General features: G+C 35.2%; 1 protein-coding gene across 1 annotated transcript in view; it reads right to left on the bottom strand.

Annotated features, from left to right (window-relative positions):
• The window catches only part of LOC150095367 (signal peptide peptidase), a 214708-nt gene that overhangs the window by 188704 nt on the left and 7794 nt on the right, over positions 1-18210 (bottom strand). Inside the window, exon 2 of the mRNA XM_090409987.1 lies at positions 3971-4069. Within this exon, the coding sequence (XP_090266113.1) occupies positions 3971-4069 (99 nt within the window). The remainder of the gene's footprint in view (positions 1-3970; positions 4070-18210) is intronic.

Below are 18210 nucleotides of genomic sequence, written 5' to 3'. Positions count from 1 at the left end.
GATGTCTTATGATACATAAGATGAAATATTTACATAATAAAAAAAGTTATTTACTGTGGCATACATGTTATTCTATAGTTATGGATTGGATATCCCACAGGTTTCAACATAAAAAAATAAGATAAAATTAAATTAAAAAAACACTGGAAATCTGACAAATAAGAGATTAATTTAGAAGAAAATTATAGGCAGCAAATTATTAATAATAAAAATTTAATTGTATTGGACTATCACTAGAATTCTTTACACTTCTTGAGGACATAAATCAGAAAATGATAGACTAAGGCAGTGGAAGAGATGCCTCTCTTTTTTGTATTAAAAAAAAAAAAAAAACTCCCTCTCCCAACACTTTTTTTCATAAAATAATACTGACCTATAGTTTTCTTCAGCAGATTTTTTTTATTCTAGTAAAAAGATATTTAGTTTTTTGACAGTACACGATTATACTTCAAACAAAACCAAAAGGAAAATAGCACAGATATTTATTTTTAAAATTACAACTTTTAAATTTCTAACTTAAGTATATTAATGACAAAATTAAATAATGAGATGTCTAGGCTTGTTCTTCAGCATATATTGTTAAAAAATGTGGAACTGGTGATGACACTACCATCAATAATTCCTTGGAATAAACTGTTCCAAGAAGTTGAAGTTAAAATAAAACACATTAGCAGGATAGTGGACAAGCAAATACATTATTACAATATATATTCGGAGAAACTGACAATCTAAGATTGTGAAATCAAATTTTGATGCAGCGAATAACACATTGTCATAACCAGAATGGTAACTTACAAATAATGTTAATAAAATACGATGGAAGTTGCAAGTATTTTTAATGCTATAATATAGCACATTAAAATAGGTTACATATTTTATATTTTAATGTATAAGTTACACATTAATCATCATCAAATTCCTGACATGTACCCTCAAGGGGTGTACAGGATATGACAGTACTACATGAAAAAATTACATTATTACTAACTTCCTATCTACAATTTTCCTCCAAATCAGTCTGTTACTTGTCAAGACCCCAACATTATCAGATCTTACATTTCTATCATCTAAGGCACTTTGTACCGCATCAATTCACCTATATCTTGGTCTTCCTCTGGGTCGTTTTCCTGCCAACCTGGCAGAGAACACTTGTTTTCCTAATCTTTCCTCGCCCATTCTGTTTTTAAGTGACCATACCATCTGAGATTAGCTCTACTAACGAATTCCTGGATGCTGACAATGTCAAGTTCTTTCCTAATATCCTCGTTTTTAATATGATATTGCCATTGATGCCATTTGTTCACGCCTATAATCTTTCTCAGGACTTTCATATCTGTGGTCTCTAGTCTTTGGTCAAGTGTTTTACTTCTGACCCAGCTCTCAGATCCATAAGTTAAAACTGGTTTGAACACTGTCTTGTATACAGCTAATTTCTCTCTTATTCCATATGAATTTATTCAATTGACTTCCCACCATACCAGCTTTACTGATTCTGTTGTCTATTTCTATATTTAATTTAATATCTTCTGTAAAAATCGTGCCTAAGTAGCTGAAATGTTTTACTTGTTCCACAGGTTCTCCATTCACAACACAGTTGACATTTTCAACGATTCTGCCTATTTTCATTGTCTTTGTCTTTTTATTGCTGACCTTCATACCATATCTATTACAACAGTTATTCAATTTAGTCAGAGAATCTTGCAGACTTGTAGCGGATTTATTTAGAAGTATAACATCATCCACATAAAGCAAAGAGCTGACATTAACATCTCCAATTTTGATATCATGTTTAATACCACTTTCCTTCATAATGTGATCCATATAGATAATGAATAACAGAGGGGATAATGTACATCCTTGTCTCACACCAGATTTAACATTAAACCATCTTCCTGTACTTCCTTCAATTCTAACTGCTGACTTACAACTCAAATAAAGACTAAGTATTGCTTGATATAATGCCCCATTGACACCATATAACTGTAGCGTATTGAATAGCTTCTCTCTTGCCACCTTGTCATATGCCTTTTCCAAATCGACAAAACTTAAATACAGATCTTTGTAATATTCCCATGCTTTCTCGACTATTTGTCGTAAAGTGAAGATCTGATCCTGACAGCCTCTATATGGCCTGAATCCAGCTTGTTCTTCACCAAGCTTTTCTTCCACAATTCTTCTCAGCCGTTTCTCAAGTATACTTGCATAGATCTTGCCAGGAACACTCAGTAGGGAAATACCTCTGTAATTCTCACATTCAGTTTTATTTCCCTTTTTATATATTGGTAATATGAGAGCTCTACTCCAATCATCGGGAATTTGTCCTTCTGTCCAGGCTTTCTGAACTATGCAGTGCAGCCACTGTAAGACTTTTATACCACCATACTTCAGCATTTCTGGTAAAATATCATCTACTCCTGCTGCCTTTCCACATTTCAAGCCTTTGATGGCTTTTTCTACTTCTAGTATGGATATGTATTCCTGACTGCATGCCTGGTCAGTGTTTTTTACCACTGTGCTGTCATCACTGCTTGTTTCATTTAGCAGTTTTTCAAAGTAATTACTCCATACTTCAAGAATATCTTTTTCTCCCGTTTTCATGTCACCTTTATCATCTCTAATTCCTTTTACCGCACTCTTTCCTCCATTCTTAAGCTTCTTCAACAACCTCCAGAATATTTTGCCACCTTCTTGATATTTATTTTCTATATTTTTGCCAAAGTCCTCCCATGACTTTTGTTTAGCTAGTTTTACACACTGTTTAGCTTTCTTACATGTGTCTCTGTATTCTGTAAGAGTAAAAGCTGACTTATTTGCCAGGAACTTTTGATATGCTTTCTTCTTTTCCTTCACTGCCTCTTTAACTTCCTGTGTCCACTAGGGAGTTCTGATTTTTTTATCCTTGCAGACAACCTCACCACATGCCTCTCTGGCAGAATCAATCAATGTTTTCTTCAGAGTTTGCCACTGAATCTCCAAGGTTTGATTCCTGTTCTCAAACTCTTTCATTTTTTCTTCAATAATCTTTGTGTATTTTAGTCTACAGTTCACATCTGAGAGCTGCTCAACTTTTATTCGCTTTAAAACTTTCTTACATGTTATTCTTTTCAATATGAAATTCAATTTTATCCTGCTCAAGACTAAATAGTGATCACTTCCAATTTCAAATCCTCTGTACACTCTGGTGTCCTGCACCAGGGAGAAAACATCACTGTCAACAATAACATAGTCAATGAGACTTTTCTTATTCCTAGCCTCTTCTCTCCATGTGAATTTGTGCACAAATTAAGTGCACACATTAATGAAGTATTGAAATAAGTGGAATAAACGGAACATTGAGTACATTCTGGAGATGGATTCAAAAATAAGCAATAATGTCGACCATCACTTGTCCCGCCCACCTGCAGAAATGGTCTTGTCTCCCCCTAGGGAGATGCATCCCACAGTTTGAAAACCACTGGACTAAGCAATAAATAATCCAGGTACTTTTTTATCGATGCCTCTACTATGCATGATAACGTCTTAGCTTAATGAAAAAATCATCTAGCACCAGAAGCCATTCACAAACATCCACACAACAAAAGGATTCTAATATACAAAGTGACTTTCACATTTGGATAGTGCAAACACTATCCATTCAGCTAATCAAGCCAAATGGTCCCTAATTTAAATGTAAAAAATAAAAAATACTCCTGAATTATTCACTTTATTTATGGACATTTATGTTCCTTTCGCTGTTGGTTCATTGGTTCAAATTATGTAGTGATATTGTTAATATCTGTTTTATGCTTATTGTTAATAAGCATAAAAGAATTTTAAAATTATTTCTATTAAATATTAGTATATATAGTATATATAATATTATTCTGCTTTATTTATTCAAATAAAGCAGAATACATAAAGTACAAATGCTGACTAAAATGAAAGCAAAGAAGTCATTCCTCATGACAAAAAGTGACCACTTGGTACTTACCTTAAAAAATAAATAAAGTCCAAAAAGAGCTCCACTAGCTATGAAAGGAAACATTGCTGCATCTTTGTGTGACATTGTTTCAGGTTTTTCTCCAGATTCCTGATTCAAAATTCAGATATTACTGTTACTACACTGAATAATTTACTTTTTTTAATCATCAAAATTAAAAATAGCTTTAACCAGGCTACTTCTTTATCAACATATTTCTGAGAATAAAGTGAATCTAATAAATTTCATATAACTCATTTGCTCATTGTTCTATACCAGTCAATTTTCAAATTGTCTGTTCAACTGAAACTATGACAGTGAAGTTTTACTTTGAATTCCAACATTCAAGCTGAAACAAATCACAGATCATACCATGGTTGGCTAAGTATGTAAATGGTGGAATAGTGACACAGCATTTTGACAGAAGGTTGTGTCCTGCAGTGATAAGCTTTGGAGCTACCAAAACTATCAAGACAAACATCATTAGAGGATAGCCTTATTATCAAAAACAAAATGCTCATCAATCTACTCAATTTACTATTTCTAGATTCAATATAGTCTCAGACAAATACATTCCACACAATACTCTCCAAGCAAAAACCTGCTTGAAGAGTATTATGTGGAATGTTCAGTTCCCTTATTCTGTGAAAAATTTCACTTTTGAGTGATTTGGAACAAGTCACTCAATATGTTTAAATTATATTACCCTTCCTTCCTCTCTTTCTGATCCTATTCACAAGGCACTGGCAAATTGCATCCATCAGTCTTCACACCCATCACCAGTTCCAGGATTTCTTCCAAAATCTCTTCATCTCCTTGAAAACTAGGTGACCTAATCTGCATACAGTCCATATATACGGCCTTCACAGATCTCTCCAAATTTGCACTGTGTACAAACAGATGAACATTTAAACCTCTTTCAGCATCATTAACATATAAGATATTATATACTTGGGCTACTAAAAAGCTGGTGAAATACAATATAATACAGCTTTCTCCCAGTCAACTGTCAATCTCACCTTCATATGATAGGTGTTTCAACTAATGTGACTTTGACAAATTCAATAAGTATTTGCAGTGAAAGAGTTGGTGGATGACATTTGTCATATGATGAAACACTAACCTTTATCTCTGGGGCAAAGGTTCTGGTTATCATTCCTTTTTCTCTTTAACATGTAGTGTGAGGAATACCTTCAAAGACCATTGTAGAACTGGTTTACTGCTTTCTCCTCAAATGAGGGAAAGAAGTAGACTTGTCTTGCAAGCTAGCCACCAGATAATACACAAGACTGAAGTAATGGTAAAAGAGAGCTTTCCAATCAACTGATGCATAATCCTATTACTATCTACACCAGCGCTTCCCAAACTGTGGGCTGTGGAGGTTTTGTTGAGGGGGGGCCATGAAATAATGAAAACAAATTTAAAACGTTTTAAGACTAAGTACATTTTTTTTATTTTAAAAGAAATGTATTTAACTTTTATTATTTATTATTTCCTTTTTGTTATTTTTTATATTTTAATGGAAAAATTCACACATTGGTGTTGGTTCACAAACTTTGCTTCCTGCGTATTTCGGCGCTTAATGAATATTAGTAAATATTGCTTATTCATATGTTTCATTTCAAAGCAGTGGTTAATCGTATTTACTTCGAATGCTCTCTAGAAAAGCTCCAAATCTTCCTGTCCCTTACATCACACGTTCGTAATCAGGGACTGTTGATACTGACTTTATATACATATCAAAACTTGTTTTATATTATCACTGTCATCCGAGCTAGTTTTCTGTTAGCAATAAAAGTTACGCATATACTTCATACATGAAAAAAAGCTTAAATAAGTTCATGTGGGGAGATAGTAACTCGCTTGCAGTGGTAAACAACACGCCCTAACAGCCACTATACTGCAGAGGCAATAAAAACAAGTACTTTTATTATGCCAGTAAATAAGGTATGAGCAGTCTGTGTAATATAATTCTCAACAAATAGTGCAATTAGAGACAACTGGGATAAAAACACTAATTAATGAATCACATGTCTCCTCATACAGAAACTATGCTGTATAGACTGAAACAAAACCATATGTTGCATGGGCAAACACAGTATCTAACTAAAAACTATTGTTATTAATTAGATGTGTGCGAGTTCGATTTCCCCAGGCAGCAATAAAATTCAACCGAACGTGTTAAAACTAAGTAATATATATATATATAATGAATGTTATGGCAGTTTCGCATATGGAATTTGGTTGAAGAGAGTTAGCATTTCAACTCAACTGTCAGCTATGCTTTTATCTTTCAGTTGTGTGATCTTTTGTTAATACCGCACCAATCATATGCACGTTTTAATAACCTGCCTTTGCTGTCTGTTTTGCGTTAGGCTTAATTACCATAAAGGAAGAAAAGTCGCAAAAGAGAAAAATGTTCCTGGGCCGGGGATTCCCTTATTCAGGTAATTTTCACTAATTTCATGTTATCAGTCTGTGGTGTGCCAGTATCGGTAAGTTGTGATATTATTTGATTATTGTGCGTTAAAAAATTTAACCCTGAGATGGATAAGTGGCTGATAAAAAATAAAAAAAAATCCCGCAAACAATCAGAAGAAGCAGAAACAGACTCAAAAAGCAGGACAGTATTTCATATTTTACCAGAACAGCCCGCATCGTCTTCAGAACCAAACGATAAGAGGCAAAAAATGTAATATATGCATTTGATTTTTGCAATATTCGCTGTGTATGTTTTGTATTGAATATAAATACAATAACTATTATAATAATATATCTCTCTATTACGATTTTTTTTCGAGGGGGGCCGTGAAATATTTTAATTTTTGCAAAGGGGGTCCTGACATCCAGAAGTTTGGGAAGCACTGATCTACATCACTAGAGCATGCTCGAGAGAAAATCGTGTAGCATGCATAAGCGCCGTCACGGCTACCTCTTATGGCATGAAGACTGGATGCTTGGAGTATCTCTTCTCACTCCACAACCCTGCACATTATTTCACTTACCACATTCAAAATTCCACCATGATAAGGACGTCAAATAAATATAATAGTGTTATAGTAAAATAAATAAAAAATAAACCCTCAAATATCTTTATAAATTTTTTTAATAAACTATTGCCTTTGGCTTAAAGCATCCTTGATCCATTCTGCTAAAAGTGATTTTGTACTCTTCTAATTCTGAAAATCATTCAGTCATTTTTGACTTCTTATTCCTGAAATTTTATTTCCTGCAGTCCAACTTCCCAAACAGCAAATCACCTTCTTTGGTGACTAATATCCACAATTAGTAACACATTCTTGTTCCAATTCCAATGATTGAACTGGAAGAGAAGCTGATATGTCTGTTTTACCAGGAAATTTGGGGGATTTTCTTTTCCAATTCGCATTTCAACTACACAGTTCAAGTAACCTATCCTTCTCAATAACTCAGACCATAATCTTGCTTAAGTTTCATCACTAGTGCGATGCCATTCCCAACCTTCTGTTTTTTGGTAGCATAAAAGCATCAAGTGAGATGACCTATGGGACTTCCATATCCTCTAATCCATGGCCAAACTACAGACCGCTGATTTCCTTCTCCTGGTCCAAATATCTGTTCTGATTGTTACAGGAATTATATACACTGAAATATGTTTCTGTCAGTCCATTTGCAATTCCTGCCCTATATCCATGCCTTGGTTTTCTAATAAGCATCCCAAGGCATTCAAAATCAGCACATCACAAATAGCCTGAAACAAAAAAACTCTAGCTTCATTCTCAGCCGAACTAAGGCAGGCAACAATTGCAAAACAAAACAACTAATAAATCAAAATCTGACTGTGAAAGACCTAAATCGAGAAAACTTAATTACTGTACAAATCATAGTCTTCCTGGTCCCTTGCAAAAAATCACCAACTGCAATTTCTGTAGCCAGTTTCTTGCTGTTCATTTGCTGTGTATACCAAAGCAAATCACCTTTGATCATATTAGGAACAAATGCAGTACATGCCTGCTGTAGTCTTTCATCAGAAAAACTGTTAACCTAAATAACTAAAAAGCTTCTAGCCATGATGATATCCTCTTCCTAATCATACTTAAGAGATGAAATTCTAAATTAACACTACTCCTATATCTCTACAGTCTTATTAGCTTACATCTACCCTAAAGCTAGGGGTGAGGAGTGGCGGCGGTTTTTCTTTGTTGTTACAATACTTGTAACTACTTCAAAATAAATTGAATGTTATTTGTTGTTTTCTTTTCGTGCACTAAGCAAGCCCATATTCAGATTATTCCATGAGTAAAAGTCTGCCATCCAATGATCAGCCTATTGCCCTTACCTCTACTTTAATAGAAAACATCATGAAACCAACTTCTTCATGTGAAAATTCCCATCCGTTAATTAATCAATTACCACTAGTAGAGGAGCCTCCATCGCTCAGTCAGTTTTGGCAATGCCCTTTATTTGAAAAGACACTGATTTGAATCCTGTCCAGGATGCGAACCTTTATCAGGGCTTTTTCTCACAACTCTGATTTTTATTCCAGCAAAACAGGCAAACCAGCCAGAACACACAATTTACAAACAAAACACGCAATAGATATAGGGTTAACCGGCCTATGCTCGAATAATGGTTAGGAAATCCAAGGGTACTTAGAAAGTTGAGTGCATAAGGGCCTACCAAATCACAGGAAGACCACTACCAGTAGATTCTAACACTAAAAATCTACACATCTCGACTACCTCAACTACTATGTTCCAAGAAAAAATTTGGAGAAACATGTACTGTTCTGCTTGACATTTTCAAGAGATAGAATAGCAGCACAGAGTGCTGCTCACAAACTGTTGTCTTATATTTTGCCATCTGCCCTTTACAAAAGGGCAGAAAGCAAAATATTCCTCTCTCAAAAACTCAATTCAGACACTGTCACACAGTCTGTTTCTTACTGCTTTTTGTACGGGTGCTTCCCATTGGAATGTTCCACAGAACGCACTTCCTCCCTATACATATTCCTACCTATAACAACACAAGCAGCAGCTACCCAGCATCCATTTATGATTTGGCTGCTAATCTGCTTTTCAATTTCTTTCATTACATCTAACTCTGGTATCTGGAAAAGCCTACTCAGAGAATTCCCCAAAGATCAACCTTCAGCTATTTGAAAAAGAGCATTAAGAGATTTTCTTCTTTCTTAGTTGTTGACCATACATGGCACCAATTTTCTATCATGAAATTTTTTGTAACTATGCACGCACACACACATATAAAATTAAGATTGTAAGGCATCTATGTATTCATGTCTCAAATGTGTGAGAGAGTATATGCAAATCACAGTGCATGAGCATTAGACGAACAATATGATGTTTCCAGTTACAATGACTTAAAATACTATTATCAAGCAAATAATTTTAAATACAGGAAAACCTCGCTTAACGTGATTAATTAATCCATCAATTAATGCGAGGTAAACGAAATCACATTAATAAGCAAATACAACAAACAATATGAATAATTAAATAATTATAATTCATCCATCAGTTAGCGTAAATTTTTGGGGAAAAAATTATAGTATAAGCTGTATTAGAGGAGAAAATAATCAAAGTTAATAAAAATCAATTGCCTAAATTTTTATTTAATGTCTAAACATTTGACTGAGCTACTTTTTTTTTTTTTACAAAAAAAAGAAAGTAAAGATGTTTGAATTGTGCTCGATGTTTTCATCTTGTCATGCAATTTGCAATAGCTGGCGATCGCTTTACCAAGATTTCGGCATTCCATATCAGGATCAGCATCAAACAAAATTTCCTTAGCATATTCAATGTGACTGAAAGCTAGCTCAAGTTCTATTGCAGTTAGCTTCTTAGTCATAACATTCTCTTCTTGTTTGCACTCATTATCTTCATCTTTTTCATATGCATGATGTTCTTCTAGTTGAAGGATCTCGCTTAACTATTCTGAATGGGAATTGAGCAAGTATCTCACATCTTCATTATCCAGTTCATTAAATCCAAGTTCTTTTCCAATTGTGCTGATTTCTATAATAATGTTATCAGCTGGATTATTAAACCCAATGAAATCATTTGCACAGTAAGGTAAGACCTTCTGCCACACAGTTCCTTTATTACTGCAGCTTTCTTTATCAGTCTTTCTCTTTTCCATATCAGGGATTGAATATAATAACGCCTTATAGGTATTAAATTAAAATAAAATGAAGAAAAAGTGATCGAGCAAGAGAACAAAGATTGCGCTTGTGATGATAGCTTTGAGTTAACTGCCAATTGCCGCTGGCCAATGCCTGCTGCACTGCCACTGCCCACTGGTTGCTACATTGAAAAGTGCCACTGCTCTCTGCAGATTGGCAACAAAAAATTTCGCATAATGTAAAAAAGAGTGTTAACTGATTAATCACTCGCTTAAAGCGAGAAATGGTATTATTTCACTCACTCGCACTAACTAATTATCGCACGTATCGAATTCGCATCAATCAAGGTTTTCCTGTATACAAGAATATAAAAACATCAGTTAACTGCAACATACTAACAAAGGTAAAGATAAAGACAAAAGAAGAACTTTCTCCAACCTTGATGTCAAGATTCTGATTTTAACAAAAGAAAATTAATTCAACATTAGTACCAAACAAATATAAATGTATATTAAAAAAAAAATATAATACTTAATTTGTAACCTAGAGTCCAGTGTAGTGTCTACAAAGCTGGTTATTCTACATTCATGATTCTGATACATTTAAAAGTGTACTTATGCATGATACATTACTCAATTCAGAATGAAAGGACAAGGAGCTTGTGTTTCTTCAGAGCTTCAAATTCCCAGTGATATAATTATTATTATTACCCAAGACCCCATTGGAGTCAAAGACTCATCTAGGTCCTTTTATCAAACAGACAACTCATCATACCGTGCATTAAACACACTCAAATTCTCTGCAGAGACACCACACTCTCAGGCAAGGCATTCCAATTATTCACAACTCCGCATGAAAAAAACCTGCTTCTCACGCCCCTACTCACATCCTCCTTATACAGGGATGATCTCTGGTTTTCCACTTTCTCCCACTATTTTCTGCAGAACCTCTCCAGCATTGATCCTATAACAACCCCTTAATAACTTGTAGGTCTCTATCATATCTCTCCTCCTCCTGTCCACCAGATTCTGCAAGTTGCATCTTCTCAATCTTTCCTCATACTCAACATTCCAGAGGTCAGAAACTACCTTAGTCAGTCGCCTCTGGACCCTCTCCAACATCTCTTCATCTTTCTGAAAACCAGGTGACCAAATCTGGACATAACAGTCCATATGTGGCCTAATCAAAGCCTTATATAATGGAACAAGAATCTCCCTACTTCTACAAGTCAGTGTCTGTCCTCTGCATCATTCCCAGAAGCCTTTGTGTTGTCTTCACAATTTTGGCTATGTGTCGCCTAAATTTCAGATACTTATCCATTATCATCCCCAGATCTCTTATTTCCTCCACCTCCGACAATATATCCTCACCAAGCATAAATTCTGCATCCCATTTTTGTTTTCCAAATTTTAAAACCTTACAATTTGCAACATTGAATTCACATCCCCATTCCCAATCACTCAATTTATTCAAGTCTTCTTGTAAGGCCACAACATCCTCTCAACTCTTCATGGTTCGTCTCAACTTTGCATCATCTGCAAACAACTGAATATCTCCATCCAAATCTTCACCAATATCATTAATATACAAGTTAAACAGCAATGGCCCTAAAACATATCCCTGAGGCACACCACTAGTAACTTTCCTTTTCCTGGATATTGCTTCCCCATACACAACTTGTTGATACCTATCAGATAGCCAGTCTCCAATCCAATGCACCAATCTAATAATATCCAACCCCATCCACTCCAGTTTGACTATCAACTTATCATGCGGTAATCTATCAAAAGCCTTTGCAAAATCTAAGTATATTACTGTGTATCCTTCTCCTCTGTCCATGGAAGCAGTCACTTTATTGTAATAAGTAAGTAGATTACTAAAACATGACCTCCCTTTAGCAAATCCATGCTGTCCATCAAAGATACCATTGTTGTGAATCCAATTCTGGATCCTAGTTCTCACAAGCTTCTCCAACAACCTAACTACAACACCTGACACACACAGTCTTCCTGATATTCAGGAAGACTATAAACAGTATCATCAAAATCCAGGTGGTTACTGTTTAGCAACTTCCTTGTGGTTTTCTTCTATACTGCTGTTGTGGGAATGCTGTTCCTGAGTCAGTAGACATAAGTTAGTGGCATTAGTGGCTAGGTTCATCTGAGAAAGGCAGGGACTTTAGCAGCAGTTATTTGCTGTTGCTTACTTCATACTATGAATGTCATCTATGCTTTTATAATGCATTCTAGGGTAGACTTCTAAGGCATGGTCTGACTTTATATGTGGTATAGTAAGTATACCACATATACAGCAACAGGCAGACTGAAAGACTGTTCTTCCAGTCTGCCTGTTGCTGTTGTGATGGTGTAACCAAAATGAGAGTTAGTATGTGCAGATTTAAAATAGGGTAAAAAGGCAGGTGGAGTGTTACCGATGATAGAAAAGAGTTATGTCCATACAAGGTAGAGATGTAAGAGGGAAAATAGTGGCAGTGGTTTTGAAGCAGTATGGAGTGAGATAGAGGACAAAACGAAATACTTAGTCAGACGTTGCTATAGACCTGGTAATATGTTAAGGATAGTGACCATGAAATGTATAAGCAAATTTGCTAAGCAAATATGATAAAGGTGATTTTAATTATGGCAATATAGATGGGGATGATGAGATAGCAACCAAATGTAAAGAAAATTAGTTTGAGTTTTCAAGGGACAACCACTCAGTCAGTATGAAACAGAGCATGTGGGGAATGAGGGTATTGGATTTCATTATCTCATCAGAGAATATCATTATCCTCAACAAACAACAAGGTTTCAAATCTTCCTCCAGTTGGTGAAAGTGACCATGAAATAATTACTAGCCGAGTAGTTGCCAGCCATGTGGACTTATGCGAGAAAAGGATATATGTAGCTGTAGCATGGAATGAGGAGCTGGATGGAAAGATCAATGCTGCTCGGGTGATATTCAAGAACTATCTAGTAGAAGCAATGTCTAAATGTATTCCAAGGTTCATAAGGTTAAATAAGGCAGGTGTGAAATGATGACTACAGAGATTAAGCAAAAAAATACAAATAAAGAAGGCATTTTGGAGGAAACATAAGATGAATAGTAATAATCAATTCCATGAGGTAATAATGCCTACAAAGAAAAGGTAAGGAGGGTGACTTGGTAAAGGTAGCAAAAGTGCACTAGCAGCAGTTAGCTAATGTACTCCCCCACCCAAAAAAAAAAAAAATCTAGTGAGTTTTTTCGATGTGGCGCCAGAAAAAAAAAAAAAAAGATTATGGTAGTCTGACAGTGATTGGAGAAAATGGTATAAGGAAACTGCAGAGGATATAGTTGAGATATTTAATGAGGGAAGAGGATTAGCTGTGTTCTCCTACCAGGATCTTGGGTGACTAGCCATCAGTCATGACAGTAGCATGTTGAGCACAGTTAAGCCTGGAATGGATTTCTGTGGTGGACTGGCAACCTACAACAGGGTCAAAAAAAAACCCTGATGGAACTGATATAGATGCCAGTGCCAATATTTCAGTGAAGTCCGAAGGACCATACCCAGGAAGTCTTAGTATCGTGCCTCCACGTGGACCCCCCCCCGGGAAACACGGTGTCATAATGAGCCATGGCAAAGTTGATACTGAGAAGAGCTGGCAGAAAGCTATAAAATGCATCCCCCAAGACGTTATGTGGCCAGCATTGGTGATTAGGCCACAACTCCTCCACTACAATGCCAAGAAAAAGAAAGAAAGGCCGTAAAGCCCATGACCAGAATGGGCAAACACCGGGTTTGACAAAATTTCCCCAACTATATGACTACTCTGATTGAAACCATTTATGGAGACCAGAGCTTGATACAATGGGGAAGCTTTCCCAAATAATAAGCAATACTGGAATAGCCCAAAGAATTCATAAACGTAACAGTAATCAATACATTCCTCTTTTCCTCTACATAGGAACGTTTAATTGTCGAACACTTAAAGAAGAGGAAGACCTTACCATCTTACAGCAAGAACTAAAACACATTAAATGGGACATCATAGGTTTAAGTGAAGTTTGCAGGCAAGATGAATATTTAATAAAACTAAAAAATGGAGACTACTTATACTATTATGGGAAAACTAAAGGACAACATGGAGTTGGATTTCTAATTAAGAAAACAATTGCACATCTTATAGAAGAATTATACAGATGAAAGAATAATAGAAATCACACTTAAAATAGACTCCAAACTTAAAATCAGGATCATCCAAATATATGCTCCCACCTCATCCCATACTGATGAAAAGATAGAAGCATTTTATGACTCACTGCAGCACACTCTAGACAAAAAAAGAAATAGCAATCAAACTTTACTATAGTAATGGGCGATTTTAATGCCAAAGTAGGTCATCCCATTCACCAAATTAGGCACAATAGGACAGTATGTATATGATACAAGCAGCAACTCAGGAATGGCTCTTACAGAATTCTCTATTGTAACAAGCTTTATATTATGAACACATTTTTTAAGAAAGCTCTCAAAGAAAATGGACATGGAGAAGTCCAAATAGAGAAATAAAAAATGAAATAGATTATATAATGTGTAATAATAAAGAAATAGTTCAAGATACCTCAGTACTAAATCAAGTAAAAACAGGAAGTGACCATCGACTGGTGAGAGTCAAAATTAAAATAAACCCCAAATTGAAAAGAATAAAATGGCTAAGCAATAAAAAATCAAGAAGTTTTGACTTAAAACTTATTGAAAACAAGAAGAAGGATTGCGAAGAAAAAGAAGAAGATATAAATAAAATAAGCAGAAACCTAATGGAAGTAATAATCTCAGCAGCCAACAAATTCAAAAGCAACAAACAACAAAAAGACCATAAACTTTCAGAGGAAACCTTACAACTATTAAAAAAAGAGATGAAATATGAAACAAAACAAAAACTTTATTTCTAAAATAGAATATGCAAAACAATAAGGAAAAAAGATGAAAAAAGAAATACAGATCTTCTAACACTAAAAAAAATAAAAGCAACAATTGAAAACAATAAAAATATGAAAATACTAAGAAAACATTTATCAGTTGGCAAAAGTCCAATAACTGCAATAAAAGATAAGAATGGAATTATAATAAGGAACCAAAAATGAATCCTAAGCAGGCTAGAAGAATTTTATAAAGAACTCTATAGTGATTCTTCAATAGATAAATCAAATATAAATAACTCTTCTCCATTCACATATAGAATTCATCCCCCCCCCCATTCACTTTAGATGAAATAAAACAAGCATTAAAACAAATGGAAAATGTCCTGGTGAAGACCTAATTCACATAGAATTAATTAAATGGGGAGGAAACAATATAATTTACCATGTTGCAAACTTACTAAATCTATGCCTAGTATTGGATTTCATTATCAAAAATCATTATCATTTTGGAAGATACCAAAAAAACTGGAAAAATGCTACTCTGATACTGTTATTTAAAAAAGTAGACAAAGAAGAAGTAAAGAACTATAGATCAATTAGTATTCTCTCCAATCTGTACAAAATTCTCATAAAAGTAATAACAAACAGGTTAACCCCTTTTCTAGACTCAAATCAACCAGTAGAACAAGCAGGATTCCGTAAGGGCTTTAACACAATTGATCATATACATGCAGTAAAACAAATAGAAAAAAAAAACAGAAGAAAACCATTTGCCTCTCTGTTTAGCCTTTATTGATTATGAAAAAGCATTTGATTCCATCAAAACTAATGCAATAATCAAAACACTCCAAAATCAAGGAGTTCCTGGAGAATATATGGACCTCTTCCAGGAAATATACCATACTACAACAATCCAACTTCACACAAGCAGCAACAAAATATCAACTGAAAAAGGTTGTCCGACAAGAGACTATCACCCAAAATCTTTACAGCAGTCCTTCAAGAAATATTTAATAATATAAACTGGACAAAACTTGGTATAAATATTAATAACAGAAGCTTAACACACCTAAGATATGCAGATGATATAATTTTTGCAAACACCCCAGAAGACCTATATCATGAAAGCAGAAATATCGGTCTAAAAATAAAAAGAAAAAACTAAAATCATGTTTAATCATTTTGTAACACCAAAAAACAATAATAATAATAATTATTATTATCATGTGACACCTTCAGGGAGTTCAAAGACTCAGAGGGAGTGTGCCAACAACATCGAACAATTATCCCTTCCAACTACTAACTGCACTCAAACTTGCTTAATTTTTTGCATGCCATTAGTAGCAGAGGCTCTACCAATCGACCAACCTTTGCTGGTAATAGAAAACAATTTCTTGGAAAGAGTCTCTTCATATACATATTTAGGTCATCTCATTGATCTAAACTGGGGACTCCAAAAGGAAATAAAGAGAAGAGTTCAACTTGCTTGGGGTGCATTCAGAAAATCGAAAAGCATTTTTCAAAACAATTATGTCTCACTCTGTTTAAAGAGGAAGACATTTAACCAGTGTATCTAGGGATCACATTAAAAGATAAGAAGCAAAACACCTGGATAAGAAGCCAGACTCACATCACTGACATAATTTTTCATCATAAGCGACTAAAATGGAAATGGGCTGGACATCTATCCAGAAGAGAAGATGAGAGATGAACCATCATACTAACTGGATTCCAAAAGAAGGGAAACGAGGCCGAGAATATCCTAAAAGAAGGTGGAGTGATGAACTGTCAAATTTTGTTGGAAAAAATTGGTCAACCATTGCCAAGAACAGAGAAAGGTGGAAAGAACTGGAGGAGGCCTTCATCCAGCAGTGGACAGAAAATGGCTGAAAAGAAGAAGATTTAATGAGCAGTTCATAAAGGTTTTTCAACTTTATGAATGTGACATCATGGAGAGTTGGAGAGCAGTGGATGATGAGGAGACACTGACTGTGAGTGAGGAAGAAGTATACGAGGAATTGAACAAATTTGATGTTAATGGCGGCCTGGTTGGCCGAGTGGTTAGCATATCCATTCTCCAGCCAAAAGGCTGTGGATTCAAATCCCACCATGGGCATGGATGTTTGTGATTATCTGTAAAAATACTAGTGGTGGTAGGCAGTAGATGGCACTGGTGTAGATGATGATGGAGAGATGTAAAGTAGGTGCCCTCCCTCGATGAGTCTTAGAACTCCCTGGAAATGTTGTGTAATAATAATAAGGTTGTGGGACTTTTGATAATATATCACCAGGTATTTTGAAAGAATGTAAGTCTTACAATAAGTTAAGTTCCAAAGGAGTAGAAGGAAGGCAAGATCATACCACTTCATAATGGAGGTGACAGAACTCAAGCATCAAATTATAGGCCAATCTGTGTGTCAAGTGTTGCAGTTAATGTGTTGAAGAGGTCAGTGAGAACCAGGATCGAGAACTGAGTTGACAACAGTGATATTCTCCTTGATGGACAACACGGATTTGCTGAAGAAATGTCATGTTTTTGTAATTTGCTTACTTATTATAATAAAGTGACAGGTGCATTGGACAAGCGAGATGAATACACAGTAGTACACTTAGATTTTACAAAGGCTTTTGATAGATTACCACATAACTTGATAGATAAATAGAATGCATGGGGTTTGATATTAGATTAGTGCATTTGATTGGAGACTGGCTATCTGATAGATATCAGCAAGATGTGTATGGGCACACCACTAGTGACTTTCCTTCTTCCAGAAGAGGAAAGTCACTAGTGGTGTGCCTCAGGGAATGTTTTAGAGCCATTCCTGTATGTTAATGATATTGAAGAAGACTTGAATGGGGACATTCAGTTGTTTCCAGATGATGCAAATTTGGGACAAACTATGAGGAGTAGAGCAGATGTTGTGGCCTTACAAGAACACTTGAATAGACTAAGTGATTTGGCACAGAAGTGGGGATACCGGGTCAATGTTGCAAAATATGAGGTTTTAAAATTTGGAAAACAAAGATAGGATGTACAATTTACTCTTGAAGAAGATACATTGTTGGATGTAGAGGAAATAGAGATCTTGGGGTGATGGTGGATAATGATCTGAAATTTAGAGGACATATTGCGAAAGTTGTGAGGACAACACAACGAATTCTGGTGACGCAGAGGACACCGACTTGTAGAAGGAGATTCTGGTTCCATTGTGTATAAGGCATT

The sequence above is a fragment of the Typopeltis vanoorti genome, chromosome 20 (assembly GCF_054136105.1).
Source record: "Typopeltis vanoorti isolate ZY-2024b chromosome 20, IOZ_Tvanoo_1.0, whole genome shotgun sequence".
Classification (NCBI taxonomy): Eukaryota; Metazoa; Arthropoda; class Arachnida; order Uropygi; family Thelyphonidae; genus Typopeltis; species Typopeltis vanoorti.
This window is presented reverse-complemented; position numbering and strand designations above follow the sequence as displayed.